This window comes from Camelus bactrianus, chromosome 5 (genome assembly GCF_048773025.1).
Source record: "Camelus bactrianus isolate YW-2024 breed Bactrian camel chromosome 5, ASM4877302v1, whole genome shotgun sequence".
Lineage (NCBI taxonomy): Eukaryota > Metazoa > Chordata > Mammalia > Artiodactyla > Camelidae > Camelus > Camelus bactrianus.
In genome coordinates, this window is record NC_133543.1 from 27,499,901 (window position 1) to 27,524,335 (window position 24,435).

The window sequence follows — 24,435 nt, forward strand, 5'->3', positions numbered from 1 at the left end:
CCTAGGGAAACTTTTTTTTTAAACTCCACAAACCCTGCTAAAAATCTAAGAATCATGCCAACCTATTGAATTTTTTTCTTTGCACAGATCTAACGTTTTTCTCACTCAACTTTTGAACATCAGGTAGTTTTAAATTGCATTTCATGTAATAATAATTATAACAATCATAATAGCAGCCCACACTCACAGAGTTCTTATTAGATGCCAACTATATGCCAAGTGGTTTATGAATTATCCTTTTACTATATATTCTACATAGCCTAGCTGCTCTGTTTAATATGTACACAAGGAAAATCTTAATGCTCAGTTGATAATACATACCCACACACAAACACACACACAATAAACCACTGTGAGGAAAGGAAACAAGAACAGTCTTAAAAAATAACAAAGTCCTAAAGTCCTCTGACAGATTTAGCAAATTCTTTTTATTTACATAGAAATGTGTACACATACTCTCTGTACACAGAAAATTCTAAGTGTATATACATATATGATTCCCACATATTTTACAATAAATAGTATTTTAATCTTGTTTCTAAGTGAAAATAAAAAGATGTTTCAAAGTATTTCACACCAACCACAAAATTACAAAAGCACCGGATGAACTCAGAGCAAAAATGTCAAGCCTGTACTACTACACACTAAGCCTAGTACAATTTTTTACAAAAGACAAAAAACCAAACACTGTGCAGATATCACCAGGAAAAGGAAAGGCATGGAGATGCAAAACAGAGATGAGGGCTGTTGCCTTTCTGAACAAGGTGGTAAGAGCATTTTTGTTGGTTAGGACTGGTCGTCCTTCAGTCCTCCATTTAATGTTTTACTGTAAGTGATATTTTACAGATAAGAAGGAGAAAAGTTAACATCTATGGCAAAAAGAGTAACCATTCCATGAGTCTTACACATTCTAAAAATCTTTTCACTGGTCAGCCACACTCTCTTCCTCTGCTAATTCACAGATCAGCCAGTCTTTTGACATAGGATGACCGTCGACCCCCTCAGAGAAGATGAGAAGGACCAGATCGTGGAAGTCATCTCAAAAGCCTGACGAGTCATGTATCTTGGTAATTAACACTTCATAATAGTCATGTTTAAATATCCTCTTTCTTTCTGTAGAATTTGATCCCTCATTTAAATAATTAAATGCAAGGAGAACTTAATCTAAAAGGCTAGAAATGATGACTAATCATCCTGGAATTTCCTCCTTCCACTTCCAGTTTCTTTTCCATCCTACCCTCGGAAACGATCACTTTCTCTCAATTTCAGAGTTATTCTACACAGGTATATAAAAATCATACTACTAAAGGAGTAGAATGAGGTTATAGACTGAATAGGGATTTAGGATATTTTTGACGACTTCACAGCACTGAATTTGGCAAAAGAATCCAAAAACATCCTGATCTTCATTATTGTTGAGCTGACTTAATGTTATATCCAGATTTGCTTTCTTAATACCCTAATATTACTGCTCAGATGAGACTCATAAGGATGGTGGCCAACCCAGGACTAAGTGTTTTTAAATCACATTTCACTCAACTCTCGCTCAGATAACAGTGTATTTTGTTCTACTGTGGCACTGTAACTTCACACATGAGTACTGAAACAAATTTTACCCCTTCATCTCTCATATCAGTAACAGCACAGATGTGGGAGAAAAGACAGCAATAAAAAAAAGAATTTGATGTCAGAAATGTGATTCATCTATCAAATACAATCTTTTCAGTTGCTTTACTGAATCTGCTATTTTTAAGGTAACCTTCCAAAACACATTTCAAAGGCAGGCTCATTTCAAGAGCAATGTTTATCACATGCATAATTTGTCTCCTTCCTGTTACATGTTGCTACCACTGATGCGTCTTTTAGAGAAACAATATCTGGAGGACTTGGCCATTCCACTGAGAGTGATGGCTTCATATGTAATCTGATGCTTCAGATTAAGGTACTTATGATTGAAACACACACGTTTCACATTTAAAGATGTTTCTTTTTCTTTTCTTTTTTTTTTTTTAATTTGAAAACCTTATATGGAATGAAGGTTCACTGCCAGAAACAAAAGGGATCCTTTACCATTAAGATCTGGGCTTGGTTCTTGGTCATTCTAATTGAATGTTTATTCGTCCTTCATTTCTGTGGCTGTGGAAAGATTCAGCCAGAAGATAAGTATGGAGTCTCACTATGGTAATTGTAGTCAGGACAGACCTTTTGCACAAGTTTATAATCAACACTGTAAAACGCAATGTAGATGCAAATGACCTTGAAGGGCTTCGAGCACAACCAGGAAACGTGGCTCTGAGTCTGCTCCTGGTAGCAGATCTTGGACGGGTCAAAGTTGCACAGGGCGGTCTTCTTCGCCCGATCTGTTTTTTCATACTCAATGCGACAATTGAACGATTTGGATTCCTTGGTCTCCAAGGTAGACTGCGGGGAAACTTCAAATTCCACCACTTTGGAGGGGGGTACCAAACTCACTGAAACATTGCCCAGGCCTGTGGAATTATGTCGGAAGTAAACACTGAAGGTTCCATTTCCATGGTCAACAATTTTCCCCGTGATGAGGAGGTTGAGTTTAACAGTTTTTATGTTGGAATGGAAGTCGCCCCATCCAAACATTTTCTTAAATTTCCCTGTTTTCACTATTGGCCTCCGTTTAGTTCTTGCCAGTGGCTCCTGAACCTCCGTGATGTTGGCCAGCCAATCCCAAAAGTTCTCCATGCTGTCTGCATACACCAAGTGCCCAGGCTTGGGGACCGGAGACTGTTTAACAAACAGGCGCAGAGGATTGATGATCCTTGAGTGCTCCACGTTTCCAACCAGCGTCCCTGGAGCATCCTTGTCTTCCCAATCTAGCCCCTCTGTGGCATGCACCACCTTTTTACTGTCACAAAACAGCTGTTTGAAAAGAAGAGAGAGAAATAAACTTTAGGTTAGGCTTTGCGTGCACACATACCAAAGCCAAAGCACCAGGGAAATTCCTGTGATATTATTTCAGTTCTTGCTAAACAGCATTTCACACACACAGCTGGGCACCCCAGTGTAACAAGAGGACCATTTAATTCAAGCAGTGTAAATCTGTGAGTACAAAAATGGGAGCGATGAGATTAAGAGTGTATCTGCAGGTTCTGAATCCAGAGGATTTAACCAACTCTGGGTTGAAAATATTGAGGGGAAAAAAAAATCCAGAAAGCAAAACTTGAATTTGCCACGGTCTGGCAACTATTAATATAGCATTTACATTGTGTCAGGTATTGTAAGTAATCTAGAGATGATTTAAAGTACCCAGGAGGATGTGCATAGATTATATGCAAATACTAAACCATTTTATATAGAGGACTTGAACATCCTTGGATTTTGGTATCCAAGGGGGTCCTGAAACAATCCCCTACAGATACTGAGGAATGACTATATTTCATTTTAATGGGTTTATGTGGTTTTTAACCTCTGTTTCCTAATCTTTACAATTCTATCTTTCCAGACTGGGGGAAGTAGTATATTTTGGTCTCTCATTTGATTAAAATGTGTAAGGCTTTTTCCTTCAGGCAGAAGACAACTCTAGAATGCTGGCTTCTACCATGGAGCTAGAAACCATCTGAATATAAGATACCGAGACAACTCAAAATATATTTGGAAATATTAAGGGCACTATTATATTCAAAAGCTTATGTCATATAATTTCATTGCTTTTGATCTCATTCCATTTCAAATTCTGTAACAAAAAAGCAGCGTGAACAGCAATAGAAAGTTCTACAAAAGCTTTAACTGAAAAAATGTAATTTCAAATTTGGTTGCCTTTGGGGGAAGGTATAGCTCAGTGGTAGGGCACATGTCCAGCATGCACAGGGTCCTGGGTTCAATCCCCAGTACCTGCATTAAAAAAATAAAAACAGAAACCTAGTTACTATTCACCTAAAAAAAAATTTAAAAAAAAGAGGATATCATCAAGTTTGGTTGCCTTTATAGAAACAGAAATTGGAAATATATATTTTGAATTAATTACTAGGCTAATTATTGATAGATAAATTTTATTACAACTGAATAATACTTTGAAAGATAGGATTGCTAAGGAAGAGTTGTGTGCATGTGTTTTATGGATTCCACAGTATTCTGGTTCAAATTATATCCACTGAAACACAGCACTTTATTTGCACTTGATTTTTCTTTTTATTCTTTTGTAATATAAGAGTCCTCATGATTTCTAAAAATCATTTAGTTAAATCAATATGGATTTTGAAGGACAGAATCATAATATATGAAACTGTTGCCTGGAGTGAATATTTATGGATGAGTTATAAGGTCTGGAAAATAGAGGTTTCTAGTGGAAACACAGATAGCCTCTTATCTCTAATGGCACAAACCACTCTGGTAATGATTCTCTGGAAAACTGTCAGCATGATGAAAAGGATGAGAACCAAGTGGGGCTGTGCTTGTGTAGTGTTTCCCCAACCCTTTCAAACTTGGCAAAGCACTGTGACTGGTAAAAATTATTGCTTTCAATGCAATTAAAAAAGTAGCTTGGATTATAAATATTGCACTTGACTATATGGTAGACATGAGGTTATAGTTAATACATTCATAAAAGCTTAGGTTCTACAAGAATTTTGTGAAAGTGTTTTTACCTATACCTCACCCCCAAACACTTCAGAGTAGGAATCTAAGGACTTTAATGTATGTGTGGGGTTTTCTTTTTTTTTTTTCTTTTTTAGCTTTAGGGTGGGTGGTTGGGGAGAGTGTCATATAATACATATTGGTCCCTTTGATTAATTTCCTGAAGGCTTTTCTGCCTCATGTCTAGTGTTTTAAAAAATTCTTTTCTTTTTACGTAAATTACTGAGGTTTGGCAGAAGGGCAGATTGATCTGCTGCACGTACTGTTTTGAAAATCTAAATCCATACTACCTCTTCTTAGGGCTCACAGAGCCTGAGCTGATACTCCTTTCTCTCTCCTGGTGCTGAAGGGCTGGCATATTCACCAGGAAAAGAGGGATCATTACCCAGGATTTCTGGCTCAAAATATGCTGGGTATTTCTGATACTGTAACTAGCTTTCCTGACTTAACATTTGATGATGTGCACAAAACCTCATCAAATCAAGTGATAATACACAGCCCAGGAAGGTCAGTGTTGGCTCCAGATATGACTTGAATTTACTAGAACTGATACTGCCTGGTCCAAGTGACTTGTCCTGTCCTCTCTCCAGACAGAGGTTCAAGGACACATAAGCAGATAAGAAACCCCTTGCTGATTGATGAAGGTCCAATTTCTCTTCTCTGTGATTATGAGTTTTGTTTGTTGTCTATTTTTGATTTTTCATCTGTTTCCAGTATGTTGTGAGATGTGCCTTGCTTGGTCAATCCGAGTCACACCCACCCTGTTTCCAAGAATCTCTGGTACGAGGGAACTTCTCCTTTCATTCCTGACCTCTACGGCCCTATTTGTACAACTTCCTAACTTCTTCCTTCACTCCTGCCTTCACTCCTCTCTTTCACAGGGTAAATCCCTTCTGACATTTTCCCCTTTTAGCTTTTTTTTTTTTTCAAAAAAAAAAATCTCAATTCTTATTTTTACACACCATGTTCCCAATTGATACTTTACTAGCCACATTAAGATCCATTTTTCATTCAAAAATATTTTTTTGCTCACAAGTATGACAACACTCTTCACTACCAGGAGCAATATGCTCCCCACCCCCCTTAAAATGTTTGTTTTACATTACACATTCTCCTGAGTTTTTTCTGCCTGGATCATTTTTCTTTACTTAGTGCTTCACCCGATTTTCTCCTTACTTTTCTGTTATTGAAAAACTTATGAACATTAAACCCATTGTTCAATGATAAGCTTGCAATCACGTAGAGTCTTAAGTTAACTGGCATTGGTGTATTTCAGAATACAGGAGAGGCCCCATTATGAGCTCCTTCCCTTATCTCTAAAGACTTCTGCTGTGATGGTTCTGAGATTCAAAAAGTCATCTACTGACTTTTAAAAAAACTAAAGATTTTCTTTGTAGTAACTTAGGTTGTAACAATTTGACCCAAACATATGACTCACCCTAAGAAATATGAGTATAAAAAAAAGTCTAAACTTATCAAACAGATGTAAATTAGATGTACTTATTTGCCTTAGAAAGACTCTTCAATTTTTCAGGAAAGATTCTCCATACGAGAATTTAAGATGAAACTTGATTTCTAAAAAATATGTTCTCACACAGTGCTCTTCAGACTCAAACCTGCTTGAAGGGCCCTTGATTTTAAGGATGATCTATGTAAAAATAATAAAACTTACCCATTAAGCACAGATCTCTATTCTGTTTCAATTAAAACACTCACTGACAGTTTCTTAGATTAAAAAAGTAGATATATGCATCTTTTGATTTTTTTTTTTTTGCTTTGCTCCAGGCCATCATATTTGTAACTTGCTTTGACATCAACATTGAACATATTGAGAAAAGCTGTGTAGAACTTCATTTATTTATTACTTTAAAATGCACGGGCACTTCTTACAGGTACTGACTTTCAAATCTAAACTCAAATTTCAAAAAGCTTTGGATAATGATGTATTGGTAGAAAAGTATAATTAAACGAGTAAATACATTTCTAATTGTCTTAAGAAGCTGAGAGTGGTACCTCCTCTCCCAACTTCCACTCCCTTTGGTGCAAATTACCCTTCTCCCTGAAATATTTTCTTACAATGTGTGCACCACTGGTGGGAGGGCACCATCTCCTAAACAGGTGTACACGGACAGTTGTATGACCCGAGTCTCCAAGGCTTGTGCTTAACCTCAAAAGACCTAATCAGGGATGGCTGATGGGGGGGTTGGATGAACCACAACCCTGCCCCGCACTCATCCACATACTCCCAATATGGAAACAACATGCTGGAAAAGCATAGGATTTGGTGCCCGATGACCTCATCACCCCTTCACTTAAAATGTCTGACATGATTCCCAGTTTCCTCACCTTTATCTCCTTTGCTGGTGGATTGTAAGGAGTAAAATCAAACAATGGATGGAAGTTACTGAGCCCAACCTCTGGCAAAAGGCATTCAGTGACTGATGGCTCTTGCATGGTCCAAGGGATAGTCCCATGCCTCTTATTCAAGAATTGTCTTCAGAGAATTATATGGATTCTCAGGCCTCCAGGAAACTGATTAGTGGTTAATCAAGCAACTTGTGCAGTGCCATATAATAAATTAATGACCGAGTAGAAATCAACCTTCTCAACCCCAGAGCATCAGTCAAATGCTTCCTCCTGTTTCTGGTCTCGGTGGCATCTGAGTCATATCCAGATCACAGGGGCAGGTGAGCTCTCTTTGCCAACAAAACGTGTTTGTGGATCTTTGATTCCAACCAACCAAATGAGTCAGCAAAAGATCTGAAATTACAAAGTGTCTGGCAGGCACCCTCATTCTTCTAAAGACAATTTCCCTGAATACAGCATGCTGAGAGAGGACTGGAGGTGGTTCTGAACCTGTAGGCAAATGCTCTGTCCAAGGCAAGGTTGTTAGATGTTATCTGCAAAACACAGGGCTGTGTGCCCCGTGGCTTTTGTACTTGCTGGGGCTCTCTGTGCTAATATTGCTATCGCTGCAGTCTTTCGTCCCATCATATTAGAACAATAATGCAAAACATTTAACCACAAGCACAAAATGGAGTTTAAAAAAGGGAGAAAAAGAGGAATTGCTGCGCTTTATCTGTTTGAACATTCCCTGATTTCAACACATTTATCAAAGCTTAAGTAATTTATGTCTTGGCAGGGTGTATCAATTTCACAAAGCACACACATTAGCTAGATACAATGATATCATATTAGCTTTTTCTGCATCTTACAGAGGAGCTCAAAAAGATTAATAAAAGCTCAAACCTTCATCAATTAAATGAAGCAGGTGGAAGGAAGGGAGTAGGAGAAGAAGACTGTATTTCATTTCAGTTCTTTTGTTTTTCAGGGGACAAAAAAAGCTGACAGGTTCAAATCATTCATCATAACAAACTGGAGTTGAATTTCACTGATAATTAAATGCATTTTTTTTTCCCAAGAGACAGAGAAGCTGCAATGAATTTTATAGTAGCAGATGTGAGAACTGTCACAAATTATGAAAATAATTTATAAACTCAAAAGCGTCTTCCTCTGCAAATACTATATTAGAAGATCTTTTCCTTCAGCCATATCTGTTAAACATTTTATTTCAGAACAGTTTTAGTTTACTGAAAAGTTGCACGGTACAGAGTTACTGTATACCCTGTATCTAGTTCCCTGTACTGCTAACATCTTACATTGTATTACACTTGTCACATCTGCTGAGCTAATACCTATACATCATGTATTAACTAGAGCCCATACTTGACTCAGATTTCCCTAGTTTTTCCTAATGTCCTTTATCTGCTCCATCTAGGATCCCATATTACATTTGGTCATTGTGAAGTTTTAGGCTTGTCGTGGCTGTGACCGTTTCTTAGTTGTTTCTTGTTTTCGATGACCTTGAAGGTTTTGAGGGGCACTGGCTTAGGCATTTTGCAGAATGCCCTTCAATTTGAGTTTGTCTGATGTTTTTCTTGTGATTAGACTGGGCTTTGGGGAGGAAGAACACAGCTGTAAGGTGCCATTTTCATCCCTTCATCTCAAGGGTACATGTTAGCAACGTGACTTAATCACTGTTGATGTTAATCTTCTGGCTTAGGTAGAGAAGATGAGACTTTTTTAAAAGTTTTGCTTTCAGAATTCTCAAAAGGCTTGTACGTTTTTGTTACCAGAAGCTTAGTTTAATTTACATTTAATTCAGTGGCACTTGGTTTAGGATTGATTTTTTTTTTTTAAGTCAGGAATTCTCAAGCATTTCATTTTATAACTCTTTACCGCATCACTGAATTATCTAAAATAACCTCAGAGTTGTTTAGGAAATCATTCACTATTTATAAATTATTCTGGCAATATTACATGCTATAAATGTGTCTGTCATCATCAACTATTATTATTACTATTTTATTTTTATTTAGTATTTATTTTTTTAAAATGGGGCCCATTTTGATAACTGATAGTTCAATAAAGAAGACCTTATTCTATAAATATCTCACTTAGAGTTGGAATTACCTGCTTATGATATTAGATTCAAATGTCCCTTTTCTCAGTTTTGGAGCCAGGCTATTGCACCTGACTCTATACATTCAATGGTTCAATATCAACCTTTAGATGGGGCTGTCTTTGCTGGTCCTTCTGTTTATCAAGGGGAATGGAGCTAAGGAATGAGAGCGTCACAAAGCAGTGTTCTATATTCACAGTAAACTGGATCTGCAGGACTATGAATGTTACTTGCTTTCCCCTGGCATCTGAGACAGTCAAAATTACGAGATAACCGTTTTCTAAATGACCATCATCATGATACAGCTTTGCTTCTTCCCAGTAGCTGCATGCGGGGCTGGGTCCCAATCTGTGGGGGTTGAGGGCAGGAGATTTGTCTACACCCATGAACAACAGAAAGGAATGAAGGGCATTTAGAGCAGTGAGCTTCTGGGGTTCAAATGTCATTCAATATATACCACACCATCATCATTCCAGGTAACTCTCTCCTACAACGATCCTAACAGGTGGTATTTTTCTTATTTGAAGAAACACCAGTGGATGCAACACCAACCCCAGCCACACTGTCCCAGTCCAAGGTTTAGCAATTCTAATTGACACATATGTTTAGCTCCTATCAACTCTTCACTTACATGGCACGGGGGGAGGAGATGCTTCGATTTCCTAAGTAGTTGAAGCTTAGCTCCTTAAGCTCACTGCCTCGAAACACAGCTCTCCTGACTGAAATAAGAAGAGACTGGATGACATTAACACACCTTGTTTAGGGAAGTGGGAACCCTAAAACAGTTTAGAAATATTCCCATGAACATATTATGTTATTTTTGCAGGAGTAAGTTTACGGCTTCATTGACTTTCACCTTGGCCGGCAATCATACAAGTGCTACAGTACTCCCACCTGGCACTCGCAAATGATTGGCCTAAGAGAAAACGTGGAGTGTCCCAGTCAAGTCCCTGCCGTGCAGAAAAGACTCTGTTGGCACATTCTCCAGTGGCTGAATCTGCACAAACAGAAAGACTGTTCCAAGAGTGAAGGAATGCATGAAAGAAGCAGGGGTGGTGCACTCAATCGGAACAGGTAAAACTGGAAGCAGGAAAATGCAAGAGATGGGAACAGTGATGCTTCGATTTCCTAGGAGGAGTTGGGGTCAGGAACCGTGGAATGGAAATCTGGCTTTGCCACTTAGGGTTCTATCAGCCTGCGCAAGCCACGTGCCCTCCCTGAGCCTGGTCTTCTCAAAAGTAAAATGGTGAAAAGGAAAGGCTGGAGTTGCACTTCAAGGAGCCGAAGGAGGCTTTGAGATGGAAAGTGAGTCAGAGCGAGGCGGGTCCATGGGCAAGAATACTTGTGAGGAGCTGAATTCTGCAGTCCAGGAGAGAAGTGAGGAGGCCTGGAATCTTGGTCACAAACACATGCATTCATCTTTTTTTTCAATTGAAATATAGTTGATTTACAATGTTGTGTTAGCTTCAGGTGTACAGCAAAGTGATTCAGTTATACAAATGTGTATATATATATATTCCTTTTCAGATTCTTTTCCATTGTAGGTTATTACAGGATATTAAATACAGCTCCCCGTGCTATGCAGTAGAATCTGGTTGTTTATCTGTTCTATATACAGTAGTGTGTATATGTTAATCCCAAGCTCCTAATTGATCTCTGCCCCCTACCTTCCCCTTTGATAACCATAAATTTGTTTTCTGTGACTGTGAGTCTTTCTGTTTTGTAAATAAGTTCATTTGTATCATTTTTAAGATTCCACATATAAGAGATATTGTATAATATTTGTCTTTGTCTGACTTCACTTGGTATGATAATCTCTAGGTCCAACCATGCTGCTGCAAATGACATTATTTCTTTTTTATGGCTGAGTAATATTCTATTGTATATATCTACCACATATTTGCTGCCATGAACACTGGGGTGCATATGTCTTTTACAATATGTGTTCACTTTTAATCACTGATTTGACACAAATTTATCAAATACCTTCCAAGTACAGCATCTATGCTCTGGGCACCGGGAACACACTGCAGAGAAAGGCAGATTGCAGCTCCTGTCTTCATGTGATTTGCAGAAGAGCAGGGAAAAGAAACACTAAATAAACAATCATAAATAATCCCCCATTGATTTATAGTTGTCATAAGGGCCTGGAAATATATATATATATATTGATTGATTGATATATCAAGCAGGGAGTGCTAGTCCTAAACAGGGGAGGCAACAGGGAAGGGGGTAAACAGAGTTGAGGAATTAATATCTATCTTCTGATGAGAGAAATGAAAAATCCAAGATATACACTAATTGAGAGTTGAAAATGAATGAATTAGTGACAAGAAAATGAATTGATCTTGGTACTTACATTTCTGTTTTTCTTGTGCCAAATTGTATATTGATTTGTTTATAATTACTATGATGATAATGTAAGACAATAGTTATGGTTTTCCTAGAAAAACAGTCATTTCTTTTCTTTTTTTCCCCCCAGCTTTATTGAGAGATAATTGACAAATAAAATTATAATGTGTTTAAAGTGTACATGTGATGATTTTATATATATTTATACTGTGAAAGGATTACCACCATCAAGTAATTTTAATTAACACATCCATCCCCTCACATAGTTACCTTTTTTTTTTGTATGAGAACCCTTGAGAAAGGGGTCTTAGTAAATTTCAGTTATATAATACAGTATTATCAGTTATAGTACCGTTAGCTCCTCAGAACGTATTCATCTTATAACTGAAAGGACATGTCCACTTCTCTTAATGCTGAACAGGCTCCAAGGTTCGGTCAGTGCTCAGTTCCTGCTGGAGAACTGAGCTTGGAGCTCCTCTCATGCTTGGAGGTGGCAACCTTAGCAGGCCTTGTATTCACCCTTAAACCTTCAAAGAGCTTCTAAATATTTATTAGAGATATTCTTGGGTTCTGGGATAGTCAGACCTTTGCCACAATTATGGTATAGCCCTCTTCTGTTATCCTATATAATTATTACAATATATATCAATGCTACTTGATAAGGAACCAAGTATGCTCTGGATAAATAATGATATTCTGAAATAATACAGGCTTGTCTTTAGGTTTAAAGATGTGTTAAGATATGCTAATAGGAAACAAGTCTGACTAATGTCTATGATTTTCACAAGAACTGATGAATGCTTTAAATGAAAGGTAAAACACAACAACCGAATCTTTTCCCACCTAATCATAGCACTGAAGAAGCACCTACACCCAAAGAGGATGTTTTCAGTCTTCAGTGTGTATATTACGCTAAATATAAAATATTTATAGCCTCCACTGGTTTTCTGTGAGATGCTTGCCATAATAGATATAACCCAGCATGCATAGATTGACTAGGCCACCTGATATTAACAAGGAAGGCCATACCCTTGACTATTTTATAGTACATCAAAAATACGTAGTCTTCTGTCCATCAAGGAAAAAAATTATGACTTTCCAGGATCAGGCAGAATAAGCTGAATGCTCCAAACTTGCGAATTTGTACCAAGCTAGGAGAGTTGGCTTTTCCCTGTCAACAGGACTGGCATATGCTATCAGAGATAAATTGATACAGATCTGTACAAATATTTTTTAAAGGCAGCTGGCTTGTCCCCCTTGGATATCCTGGAAGCATTTATTAATGTTTTTTCACGGTGACAATCATTGCTAAGTGCCAGTTTGGAAGAATAACTGATTTGTTTAATAGATCTGTTTATAATGTTGTTCTTGATGGAATCTGGATAGCTAGCCATTAATTATTTCACTGGGGGTATTAGTTCAAGCCAAGAACCTCCAAAGTGACCACTGCTCTCCAATGTAGAGGTGGCCTGCAGATCCCACAATGGTTGAAAAATTACAGAACCAATAATGAAAAGTGGTCTAATAAGGCTTCATTTACATTGCATATATATAGCTTATATAATTGAATTGCTTTAACAATTCTGTTCTGTATCCTGTAGTTAAAATAAAACAACAACCTGCTCAGCAGGAAGGAAAAAAAACCCTGTTATAATTGAACTTAGCATCCCATTAAATTTTTTGCTTGTAAACAAATCTTGGAAAGCATTTGCTCTGCATAGAAATTATGCAGAATATCATCCCTGCTGACAATAGAACACATATCTGCTGGACAACATACAATGCTATGATTAGTGGTATGGCTTGCCCTAAAGTCATATTTCTGGGGCTCCATTACAGAACTGTCATAGCAGATTAAAAGAAGAATGGCTTAAAGGGATGAAGGATGACAGAATCAAACACATATCAATGTGTTAATTGTACCTATTAATATTTTCTGGCCTAACGTGGCGTTGTTTCAAAATTCATTTTGCAAGTTGGAAAACAAATGATTGCTTAGGAGAAGAAAGCTAAACAATGGACATCCATCCTTTCTGCTGAGAGTAGCAAATTCATTTTACCTTCCAGATAGCTTTTAATAGCTACCCTTTACATGTTTCTAAATTGATACAGGAACTAACAGGAAACATAAATGTGAAGACAGAAATCTTAGCAGTAACAGCCAAAAAGCTAGATTGCAACGCTTGGCAGTAGTTTTATGGCTAAGGTTAAATATGGCAATTCTTATTTTATCTTGATGACAGTAATCTGGAAAATCAATGACACAACCTCTGCAAAAAACCTTACCCGCCCTCCCCCCCAACAAAAGTATACATTCTGACACAGAAATATCACGTGTATAAACACACGTGTGCATGGACACACCATAATTTCTGCAAACATTCAAAATAAATAGTGTGAAAGTAAACTTAGACATCATTTTGTGTTAGCAAGCTGCATAAAAGGAGCTCCTTAACAAATTATGAACAGACTAGAAGCAAATGGTGAGTCGCCTTGTGGTAGGGGGATGCTAAATGTCAGCCTACGGCCATACTTCCCAAGCAAAGCAGGGTCAGAGTGCAATCTCATTTAACACAAGTTTTGCAAAGTCAAAGAAGGGATTCTTTTGATAATCTAACAGAAAAAGTCCTTTCACTGTTCAGGAATAAATGACTCAGCATGGTAAGTGGCACCCTGTGTCCTTATAAGCCCCATCCAAGTTTTCAGTGAGAGACAAGAGCTTTGCATGACAGGAACATGTAAATACTTCTGAAATACAATAGCCCGGGAGAGACAGCAAGCATCTCTGTCTTGACCCCTAAAAGCTGGCATTTGAATAGGAACGTTGCCACAGAGGGAAGAGCAGTGGGAGAAGTGGAAATGCTAGATAGCGTATTTCTATGTCAGTTTAGGCAGAGTTTCAATGCAGGATGAGGAAACATGTTGGGGGGAAAGGGGTGGATGGGGCAGAAGAGGTGCATGTGTGAATGGTTTTTTATTTTATCATCACATTCATTTGCTATTTCAATCTTCAGGTACCATTAATCTAGCAATTAGTGTATACTCCCTGTGATGGCAAGATTTAAGTGTTAACTTGGCCAGGCTCTTGCACTCAGTATTCAAACACACATCTCAGTGCTACATTTTGTAGATGTGGTTAACATCTATAAGTTGAGTTTCTTTTTTCAATTCAAAATGTCACCATTTATTGGTCAAATCTTTCACCAAACATGACGTTTATTAATTTAAAGTAATTTTGCAAATGGCTTTAGATACATAGTATGATATTTCACTTAAATGTAAACATTCATAGTCTACCGGGGATTTTTAGAGGACCCTACATCACCATGCTGCTTTAGGATGATCCAATATAAATATACTTTGTAAGATCAGTGACAATTTCTATACTATAAACACCTATTTACTAGAAAAAAACCCAATGCATATTGCTTGTATGTATGAAACTGAGAGTTGTGTCAAGATTATTTTTGCAATAGTCATTCCTGACATTTATACTCAGAATTACAGTCTCTGTAGCCTCAGGGAACTTAGGAGGCTTGTCCAAGGTCCAGGAATTGAGAGGCAGCAATAAGTCTAGAAATCAGGTCTTTTGTTATCAAGTCACTGCTCTTTCCACACTAATATTCTGATGGATCTGACACACACAAAAATAACATAAAATATAAATAATATGCTACAATTATATATAGTAATATAACGTAATACAAATATGTTTGCCTTATAAATAATGTTTTTTCCCAGTATGTAAAGAATTTTATCCTAGAAAATGAAAAAAAGGAAATTGATGAAAATTAAGATCTTACAATTATTAATATTTTAATATTTATTCACATTTTCTCCCTAAGTAATATAAAGTATACATATATACTATCTTTAATTATTTTAAGGGATATATATTGTATTCAGTTACATCATAATTCAAATACTCTAGAAGAAAAAAATCTTGCTATTACTGAGAGTAAAATCTAAACTCTAATCAGAGTCAGTTTCCTCTAAACTCCCTCCCTAAATCTTGAAGGACACTTTTCTGTTGCATCATTTGGGATCATGGAGGAGCAGGCTCACTGTCAAGCCTAGCTGGTGCGGCAGCCCTTCCCTCGTAGCCCAAGGAGGTATTGTCAGCCCTGGCCTTTGTATCCATGTCTCTACCCTTGGAGTCATTCATTATTTTGTCCCTTCTCTGTGCCTCTCAGTCCAGGCTGGCAGCATTTCTGATGGTATAATATTGTTAAAACCTTGTCAATCTCCTGTGTAACACTGCAGTCCAACAAGACCACCCTCCTTGCATCTTTTCTGGATAACCATGTCTCTGCTTCTGGTTTCTGCTGAGATGGTTGATTGGATCCATGTGCCAAAAACTGAATATCTTTAGTAAAAGCTGTTCAGTCACACCCTTTTGGTGTTTTATCTGGAGCAATCAGTTTGACTCTAAGTAAAGGAGATTATTCTTGATGTTGTGAGTGGGCCTTATCTCATTAGTTGAAATGTCTTAGAAACAAAACTTCTTCCTTGAGGAAGAAAAAATTCTGCCTCAAGTCTGCAGTATCAACTCATGCCCAAGAGTTTCTGGAGCCTGCCCTACAAATGTCAGAATGGCCAGGCCCCACAACTGTAACAGCCAGTACCTTGAAATACAGCTCTCTAGATTATGTCTGTCTGTCTGTCTGTCTGTCTGTCTGTCTGTCTATTCATCCATCCATTCATCCACCAGTCTGTCTATCATCTGTCCTACTGGGTCTGCATCTGTCAAACTCTGATACACTGCCTTTTGATGTTAATAATTATGTCCATGTGTGAATTTCTTATTTTCATGACTCAATTATGCCTCGTGCTTTCTTATATTCTCCATAGAACCGAATACATAGAACCCTTGGGCAACACAGGTTTGGACCATGCGGGTCTACTTACATGTTGATTTGTTCTTCACTAAATATGCCTTACAGTACTACACTACATGTGGGTGGCTGAATCTACAGAGGCAGCACTTAAGATACAGAGGCCTGAATATAAAGTTATACCCGGATTCTTGATGGCTCAGGGGGTGGGTGCCCCTAACCTCTGTGTTGTTCAAGGGTTAACTGTAGAGGGACACTTGAATCACTGGTTCCGATTTAGGGTCCAGTGTCTCCATGTTGCTCCCAGAGTAAACTGTGAAAGTTTAGATCACTGCCCTAGTCATATTGTTTATAATTAATATTAGTTTTTTTACTTGACTCTTCCTCTTGTAAACTCCTCGATGGCACCTACCATCGCTTGCTCATTTGTATGTCCCCAGCACTCATTGCAGTGCATGATTCAGAACAAGTGCCCAGGAAAAACTAAATACATAAATCTGACTGGCAGTGTGCAACATCCTGGACTTTTCACAACTTTTTATTTCTTTAGGCTTTACTCTTAGGCCACTTTGGAAAAGGTTTTAAATCTTAAATAAAATGCAGTCAATAAAGGAGTCGAGTAGGAAAAATAGTGGAGATGGGGAATGAGGAGTTACGAGTTGGGAGAATGGAACTGAATAATAAGTAATGATAATGTGATAGAAGAATAATGAGGCCTAAATCAAAATGTCTGAAGATAATATTTGAAAAAGTTACTAGTAATTATTAAAATAATTAATTTATAGGGTGTTATCAAAAAGACCGAATTCTATTACTTTCAAAGGGTCATCATTCCAGTGACTTAGCTACCACCTTTAAGCTGATATTAACTCACACGCTCCACCTTTAGCCCAGACTCTCTCTGAAGTTCACCACCCGGGTATCTAGCCTGTTAACAGACAGGCTCAGTTCAAATGAACCATGAAAAGTATTTACAATGCCAGTTTTGCACTTTGTAAAACATAACATGATTCCTTCATGGTTGTAGAAGTAGCAGTGAACAATGAGGATATAAATTGTGTTTAAATGGAGGAAGAGGAGCAGAAAGGCTATGAGCGCTTTGTTAGGACTCAGCTGACTGCAACGCTCCCTCATATGAACTCCCGGGCTGATGCTCTGTGCGCACACAGCCCCCGGAACTTCTGCCCCTTGTTGACAACCAAGGCAGCCAGGTATACATCCTGGGAGCTCTATTTCAGTCATCAGATACTTGGCTAAGATCAACTGTGGCTTCTTTATTTGGCATCTGTAATCATTCGCAAACAAGATCAAAATCAAAGTCTCTGTTCCTCTGGCTCCCTGAGTAGCCTTTTCTCTTCTTTCCTCCAACTCTTCTCCCTACCCTTGGTTCAGAAGTTCCAGAAAAATTCGAACAGGATGGTCCTGGGATTAGGAAATGCTTCAGGACCAAAGGCTGTGGGCCACGCTCTTCTTTGCAAACATTTCCTGTCAAATTCTATCAGGCATGTGGCCTAGTGAATTTTCTAAGATCTGATTGTGAGCCTTTAAATAAATCTATTACCTAGAGCAGTGTTTTCACACTTTCAGAGCAATGGAACCTTTCCCCACCCTTAAAGTAAGCTTCTGTAAAATCTCAACATATACAAGAGACACGAATGCCGTTTACATGCACAATTACATACGAGTTCAAATGTGTAACAATTATTATTATAAGCTTCATGAATGAGTGCAATAGGAATCTTAAAACAAACATGAAACTTGGAATCAGAGGTAACAGATGATCGTTGTAGTCTTATCGGCCTCAAAATAGCTCACAGTAGCGTCTCCTCCATAAAGTGTCTTTGACAATCTGATGGGTTCCTCCTTTTGGGTCCCTATAATAGCACCTGAATTGCTTGGTCTCCCTTCATTTGGCTGAATTCCTTAGGGAAAAGGATATTTTCTTATTCTTTGCTGTATTCCCAAGGCCCAGCACAATGTCTAAAATAAAGTAGACATATTTAGTAAACATATGTTGCTGAGAAAGTACAACCCTGCCCATAATGTGCCAACATCATTTCCATGTTAACTGAATGACTTGGTTAAATTTCCCCTGAGATTTTACTTATTGCAAAATCATTCCTGGCCTGTACCCAAATGACCATACAATACTTCTTACATTACTAGAGATCAAATTCGTGAAGTTCAACTGCCTGTGGTTTTGGTAGGCAGCCTGGAGAGTAAAGCCACACTCGAGGAAGGAACAAAGCGGGATGCTACAGATGGTTCCTGATGGCTTCAGGGCCACGCTGGACCCCGGACTTGGTGCAGGGGCACGGTCAGACGCAGGAAAGGGTCTGGAAAGGGGTGCTATGACTCACCCTATTCAAACAGGAAAAGGGAGAGAAAGATTACGGCGAAGGGCGTCCTCTCAGGTCTGGGGGAGAATCAGCACAGCACCCACCGAAGTGTGAAGCAGAGAGGATGCTTTCCCAGAGTGCTCACGTTAAAGTAAAGGGCTGAGGTTACGGTGCTGTGGGGAGATCTGATTATTTCAGACCAAAAGTGTCCTGAACCTAAATCACATACGCTCCATTTCTTACTGTAGGGCTCTTGGCTTTGGTAGACAAATTTAACAATCCATTAAAGAAGCCAGAATACTTAATAACCAGTGGAAACCTTTCCAAATGTGTCACTGGGAAAGGAGGAGCAATCAGTAATTCACTAGGTCTTCCTGTGCAAATCTAAGTGTTAAGAATTTAAAAACCTGTTGATTAAACTCAGTTCACTTTGGTGCTTATTGAGCAACTAGGATGTAGAGACCACGTAGGTAACATCCTTCCGTCAAGAACCTGCAGGGGAACAGGTGCTGCACATGCAAGAAGTAGCTTGAAGAGGTGGCAGAGGAAGTGGCCAGAAAGCAAAGTTATCCAGAGACTGAGAGACTGGAAAGGCAAACTCATCCTCAACAGCGCCCACATCAAGGTCACTCACACTCACTTCCTTTCTGATTTCTCTCCCGCAAACATACTCTCCTCCCTTTGCCACCGAATCTCTCCTTTTGAGTGCTTCTCCATCCACCAGTAACTCACCCCAGAACCCTGAGTTATCCTCGAGCCCTCCGCTTGTTCCCACCCACTCACATCTAATTCAGCACTAATTCCTATGGTCGATTCCCAAATCTATTTTAAATCTGTCTCTGTCTCTTCACCCCCTCTGTCTCCTCCATCAACAATGCGACCTCTCTCCTAGACCCCTTCAGAACCTCGTGTCCAGTCTTGACTCTACAATGGCTCTCTGTACAGCATCCAGAATGACCTTTATACAACGAGGCCGTCTCCCTCCACTGCTCAAACTCATCAGCAGATTCCTGGACTGAGAATAAAAGTCAGACTCCTCAGATGGTGAATGAGGTCCTCTGGCTCTGCTCCGCCTGCCTTTTCAACAGCACTCCACGCACTCCTACGCAGTAATCTCCTATCACCTTTGTTCAATTCCTCTTGAAAATCATCACACAACTTTGCTCATGGTTCTCTCAGGCCCCAGGAACATTCAGCCTCATTGTACCTTCTCTCACTGGATTGCAGGTGTCTTTGAATCACCTGTCACATCCCCTTCACACATATTTTGGGGGCACTTCTGCTTTCCAGGCAGTGGGATGCAATCGTGGATAAGGCAGTGAAAACACCCACTTCATGGAGTGCAGTGTCAAGTAGCAGAGACAAGGGAAATGTGTAAACATACACATTTATGGAATAGATACAAACTTTAGGGAGTGCAGAGAGAAAAACCAACAGGAGATCCACCAGAGAACAGGGCGAGTCACTTGAGAGTGGGTGAGAGGGTGGCATTTAAGCTCACACAGAGAGGAGCCAAGGTTGCTGTGGGGACAGCACAAAAGGGGTGTTGCAGGCAGAGGGGCAGCATGTGCAAGACCAGAAATGACTCAGGGAATTCCAAGGATCAAACAAAGGTAGTTAGTGGGGGTGGGGTGGGGGATGGGTACAAAGTGGAGACATAGGCGGGGGTCAGCGCATTTGGCACCAAGTGGAGTGTCTCACTTATAGCAAGTGTTGAATAAATGTTTGCTGAGTTTTCATGAGATGAATTTACTCCAACCGCAAAATTATACAGGCTAAGAAATTGAGACCCTTAAAATTAATAAAAAAAATCTAGGACTGAGGTCGCCACATTCCCAGTTGAGTGGTCTTTCTCATATCACTCTAGACTGTTAAATACAAATGAAGGCATGGAAGCAGAACAGAGCTGGGATCATTCACATCTTAGGATGAAGTGCCAGCTCCTATCACGCACAGATTGATTGTGATTGACATGTATGAATCCACAGCCTTTTATCAGAATGTGTGGCAGCTACCGATCGTTTTCCTGAGTCCATCTTCATTCTAAAAGCAAATACTACTCTCTGCTTGAATGCTCCCTCTTCCCCAAACTCCTTTCCTCTAAGTACCCACTGTGTTTTCTACATCAGGGGAGTGTTTCCTCACTATTAGGACCAAGCTGTTAAGACTAATAGACTAACCCTTAGAACCGAAGCAGCCTTGACAGAAGTTGAAAATTTCTGCTGGAGAGATCATGCGTCGAGGCTCTGACATTACACGGAGCCCAGCTGAGTCCAAACTTCTGGCACCCTTCCAAGGCCCTGGGCGTGAGTGGAGCCATCCTGAACCCTTCAGATCAATTCAGCTGCCAGCTAGGTACCTCCAAGTGATCCCAGTGAATGCCCTTTGGAGCAGGAGAATCAATCAGCTAAGCCCAGTCCAAATTTTGGCTCCACAACATCATGAGATATAATAAAACGGCTGTTGCTTTAAGAGGTCAGATTTGGAGGGTAGTTTTTATGCAGTCAGTAACTGAAACAAGGGGGTCACATGTAACCCTGTGAGGTGATAGAGTAGCAGCCACAAGGTGCAGGTGCTAAAGAGACAGTCAGAACTTTGTCCAGCAGATGAGGTTGTCTGTATATGGACTGATTTGTAGAATTAGCCTAGATGGTTCAGCCCTGAGCCGTTCTGATTTCTGGACCCTACACAAAGCCCTGGGGTCTGCCTCCAGGATTTCATGGTCCTTATTGAGGCAGGTTCTTGAAAACTTCAGACCCAATCCCTAGGCTCTCCTGAACACAGTCACCTGAGTCCAGACTGCTAGTATGACTTCCACAGGATTCTAAGATTGGAACCAAGGAACCAGTGCTAGATCCCCAGCAGCTACTGCAGTGCTCTGGTCAATTTGTACATTTCAATGATATTCAAGATATGTGTGAGAGAAGCTTTAGTAAGGATCCTCCAGTGCTAAGTAACCATCGCTGTGTTTTGCTTTGCCTACGATTTCCTATCCGGCACCTTTTTTGCCATGAAGAAAAATTCTTAAAGGTTAATTCTGAAAGGATACCAAAAGAGGGGAAAAAAAAGAGATCAAGCATGCACTGTTAATATAGGCTAACAGAAAGCAGGTGAAATTCACAATTTTTGGCTTTTAGTTATTTAATATACTCACAATAGGCATCACTTTTAAATATAGCTTATTTGATCTTTAGATATAGCTCACTTCTCATCTTGGTATGACCTAATTCTAAGAAGTGGGTGCTTCACAATACTTGGAGATTTGTAATACTTATAAAGGAATCACATCAATAGCAGAGGATAACAGAGGAGAAGACAATTAGAAAAGGCCTGATTTTTAAGTCAGTTGTCAGCACCACAAGAAAGCCTTTTTGGAATAAGTTAAACTTTTTTCCCTTTGTATACGTGCCTATAAATTATATTTAATGCATATTCTTTTTATAAGAAATTTCCAACAAGGAACTAACGATTAATAACACTTAACACCTTGCTTGCCCCTTTCCCATATTGTCTCCTTTTTAATGTCTTTGTTAATCTGCTTTCAGGCTTTGCCCCATGAATGTTCCTACACCTCTCATGCTTTGTCTCTCAACATAGCTGAAGCACTTTGCAGAGGCCGTCTGGCTACCACGGTAATTGGAAGGAAGCCAAAGAATAGAAACACTGATCACCCATATCCTTTTCAACTATGCACCTGTAGGAGTGTGGGAGTTTCTCTATTGCTACTTTTGGTCAGGATAAAAATGTAAGACAAAGTCCATGCCTGCAAATATGTTGGATTAGGCGTGATCAAGATTAACTCATATGCTCTGATACCACGTAAATCATTAGAACCAAGGATTACCTCCTAAGACAGTTGATGAGAATCAGGAACACGGTATTCAAAGCTCACAATCCCCATAGCCCAGCTTTATTATGTGCACCTCTGAAGTATCTTCTATGAGTTGGTGGCATGTGGTTGCCATATATTATTTCTTCATTGTGGCCGTTTCTTGATTTTTTTTTTTTTCATCAAGATGCAACTATCTCTAAACAGTGAGCTATGAGTATATCTGAAAGTCTGTCCAACAGAAGCCAGGTGAGATTTGTAGAGCTTTGCCCTAGGTATAAGTATGGAGACAAAAGGTAGGCAGACTGTGGTTGGTAAGAGGAAGGGATTTCTAACCATGAGGACTGCCCATCAGTAGAACAGCCTGCTCCTATGATGGTGTTATAGGTTGAGTTGTGTCCTACCCAAAAGATATGTTGAAGTCCTAACCCCTGGCACCTGGGAACGTGGCTCTGCAGTGTTGGAAAGTGTCTCTGCAGATGTAATCAAGTTAAGACGAGGTCATGAGTGTGGCCCTAATCCCATGTAACTAGGGTCTTTATAAGAAGGGAAGAAAAAACACACAGGTAAAATACCACGTGAAGGCAGAGACACGGACGATCTCTGAAGATGGAGGCAGAATGGGAGTTTTGCTGCCACCAGCCGAGGAACACGTGGGGCTATCAGAAGCTGAAAGAAGCAAGGGAGGAGCCTCCCTTAGAAGCTTCCGAGCGAGCATGCTCTTGGCCAACACTTTGATTACGGACTTACAGCCTGCAGACTGTTACAGAAGATATTTATGTTATTTTAAGCTACCCAGCTTGTAGTGCTTTGTTACGGAAGTCCTAGAAAACTAACACAGATGGCCCATTCCCCTGTCTTTATCACCTGAGATATTAAAGCAGAATATCTGGGGTTATAAGGGAAATTTGCAAATCAACTAAGTATTCATTTAGACAATCTTTATATTTCTTCCAGTCTCAAATTACCTTCATTTTTAATATACTATTTTATGATCTGTAAATGATATTTGAGGATTTAATAAGATCATGCACCTACTATCACCATTATTATTTAAAATTGTTGCAGAAGTTCTGGTCAATTCAATAAGGCATAAAGAAAAATAATCAGAAAGGCTCCTGGCAATGAAATGACTAAATTAGCATTAACTGCTGAGAAAAATAAGTTGCACAAATAGGAAATGCAAGGAAATCAAATGAAAAGGATTCAAACCGATACTCGTCCAGCAAAGTGGCTACACAGATCAATGAGAAAAAAATAAATAGTTTTCTATATTTTAGTACTAACAGTGATAGAAAGTAATTTGAAAAAGATGTCCAACATAAAGCTTTGCACGTGTAGAAATGACTTTAACAAGAAATATCTAGGACTCCTGTGAGTCAATTCACAGAACTCTACAGAGAAACAAAGGAAATCTACCCTTAATGGAGACATACCATGTGCTTGACTGGGAAGATATCACTTCTACTCTCCAAAATGTATATATTTCACGTAATTTGATCTAATAGGATTTTTTTTGGATAACACAAAAAATGATTTCAAAGTCCATTCAGAAATAAAATAACAAATTTTAAACACCTCTTGGTATTGAAATTTTGACAAACGAAGCTAAAATGCAAACACACACTGATTAACTATTTGCAAAAAATATGGTAGGAAAAAAGCTGCATAATAACCTTATGATATGAAGAGATTTTACCTATCATTAAGAAGAAGAGCTAAAAATCACAATGAAATCATACACAAAAGATAAAAATACATAACGCACAAGAAAAGACATACAAATTGCCAATGAATATTGTGATAATTAAATACCTATTTAAGAATAATGACATCATATTTTCCAAAAGTTAAGTTGGCATAGACTTTTTTTTAAGTGAAATAATCTATGTTGAAGGTTGGGGAATACTTGGAAAAATAAACAGATTCAGTTTTTCTGAAGAGAAATTTAGGCACATGAATAAAACTGTAATACCTTTAGGTGGGAGAGAATATTAGCTCAGTAGCAGAGCG

General features: G+C 38.9%; 1 protein-coding gene across 1 annotated transcript in view; it reads right to left on the bottom strand.

Moving 5' to 3' along the window:
* Positions 1-409: 409 nt before the first annotated feature.
* NXPH2 (neurexophilin 2) overlaps positions 410-24,435 on the bottom strand; it is a 107,576-nt gene continuing 83,550 nt past the window's right edge. The window contains exon 2 of the mRNA XM_074363586.1: positions 410-2,892. Coding sequence (XP_074219687.1) covers positions 2,149-2,892 — 744 coding nt within the window. The 3' untranslated portion in view covers positions 410-2,148. The remainder of the gene's footprint in view (positions 2,893-24,435) is intronic.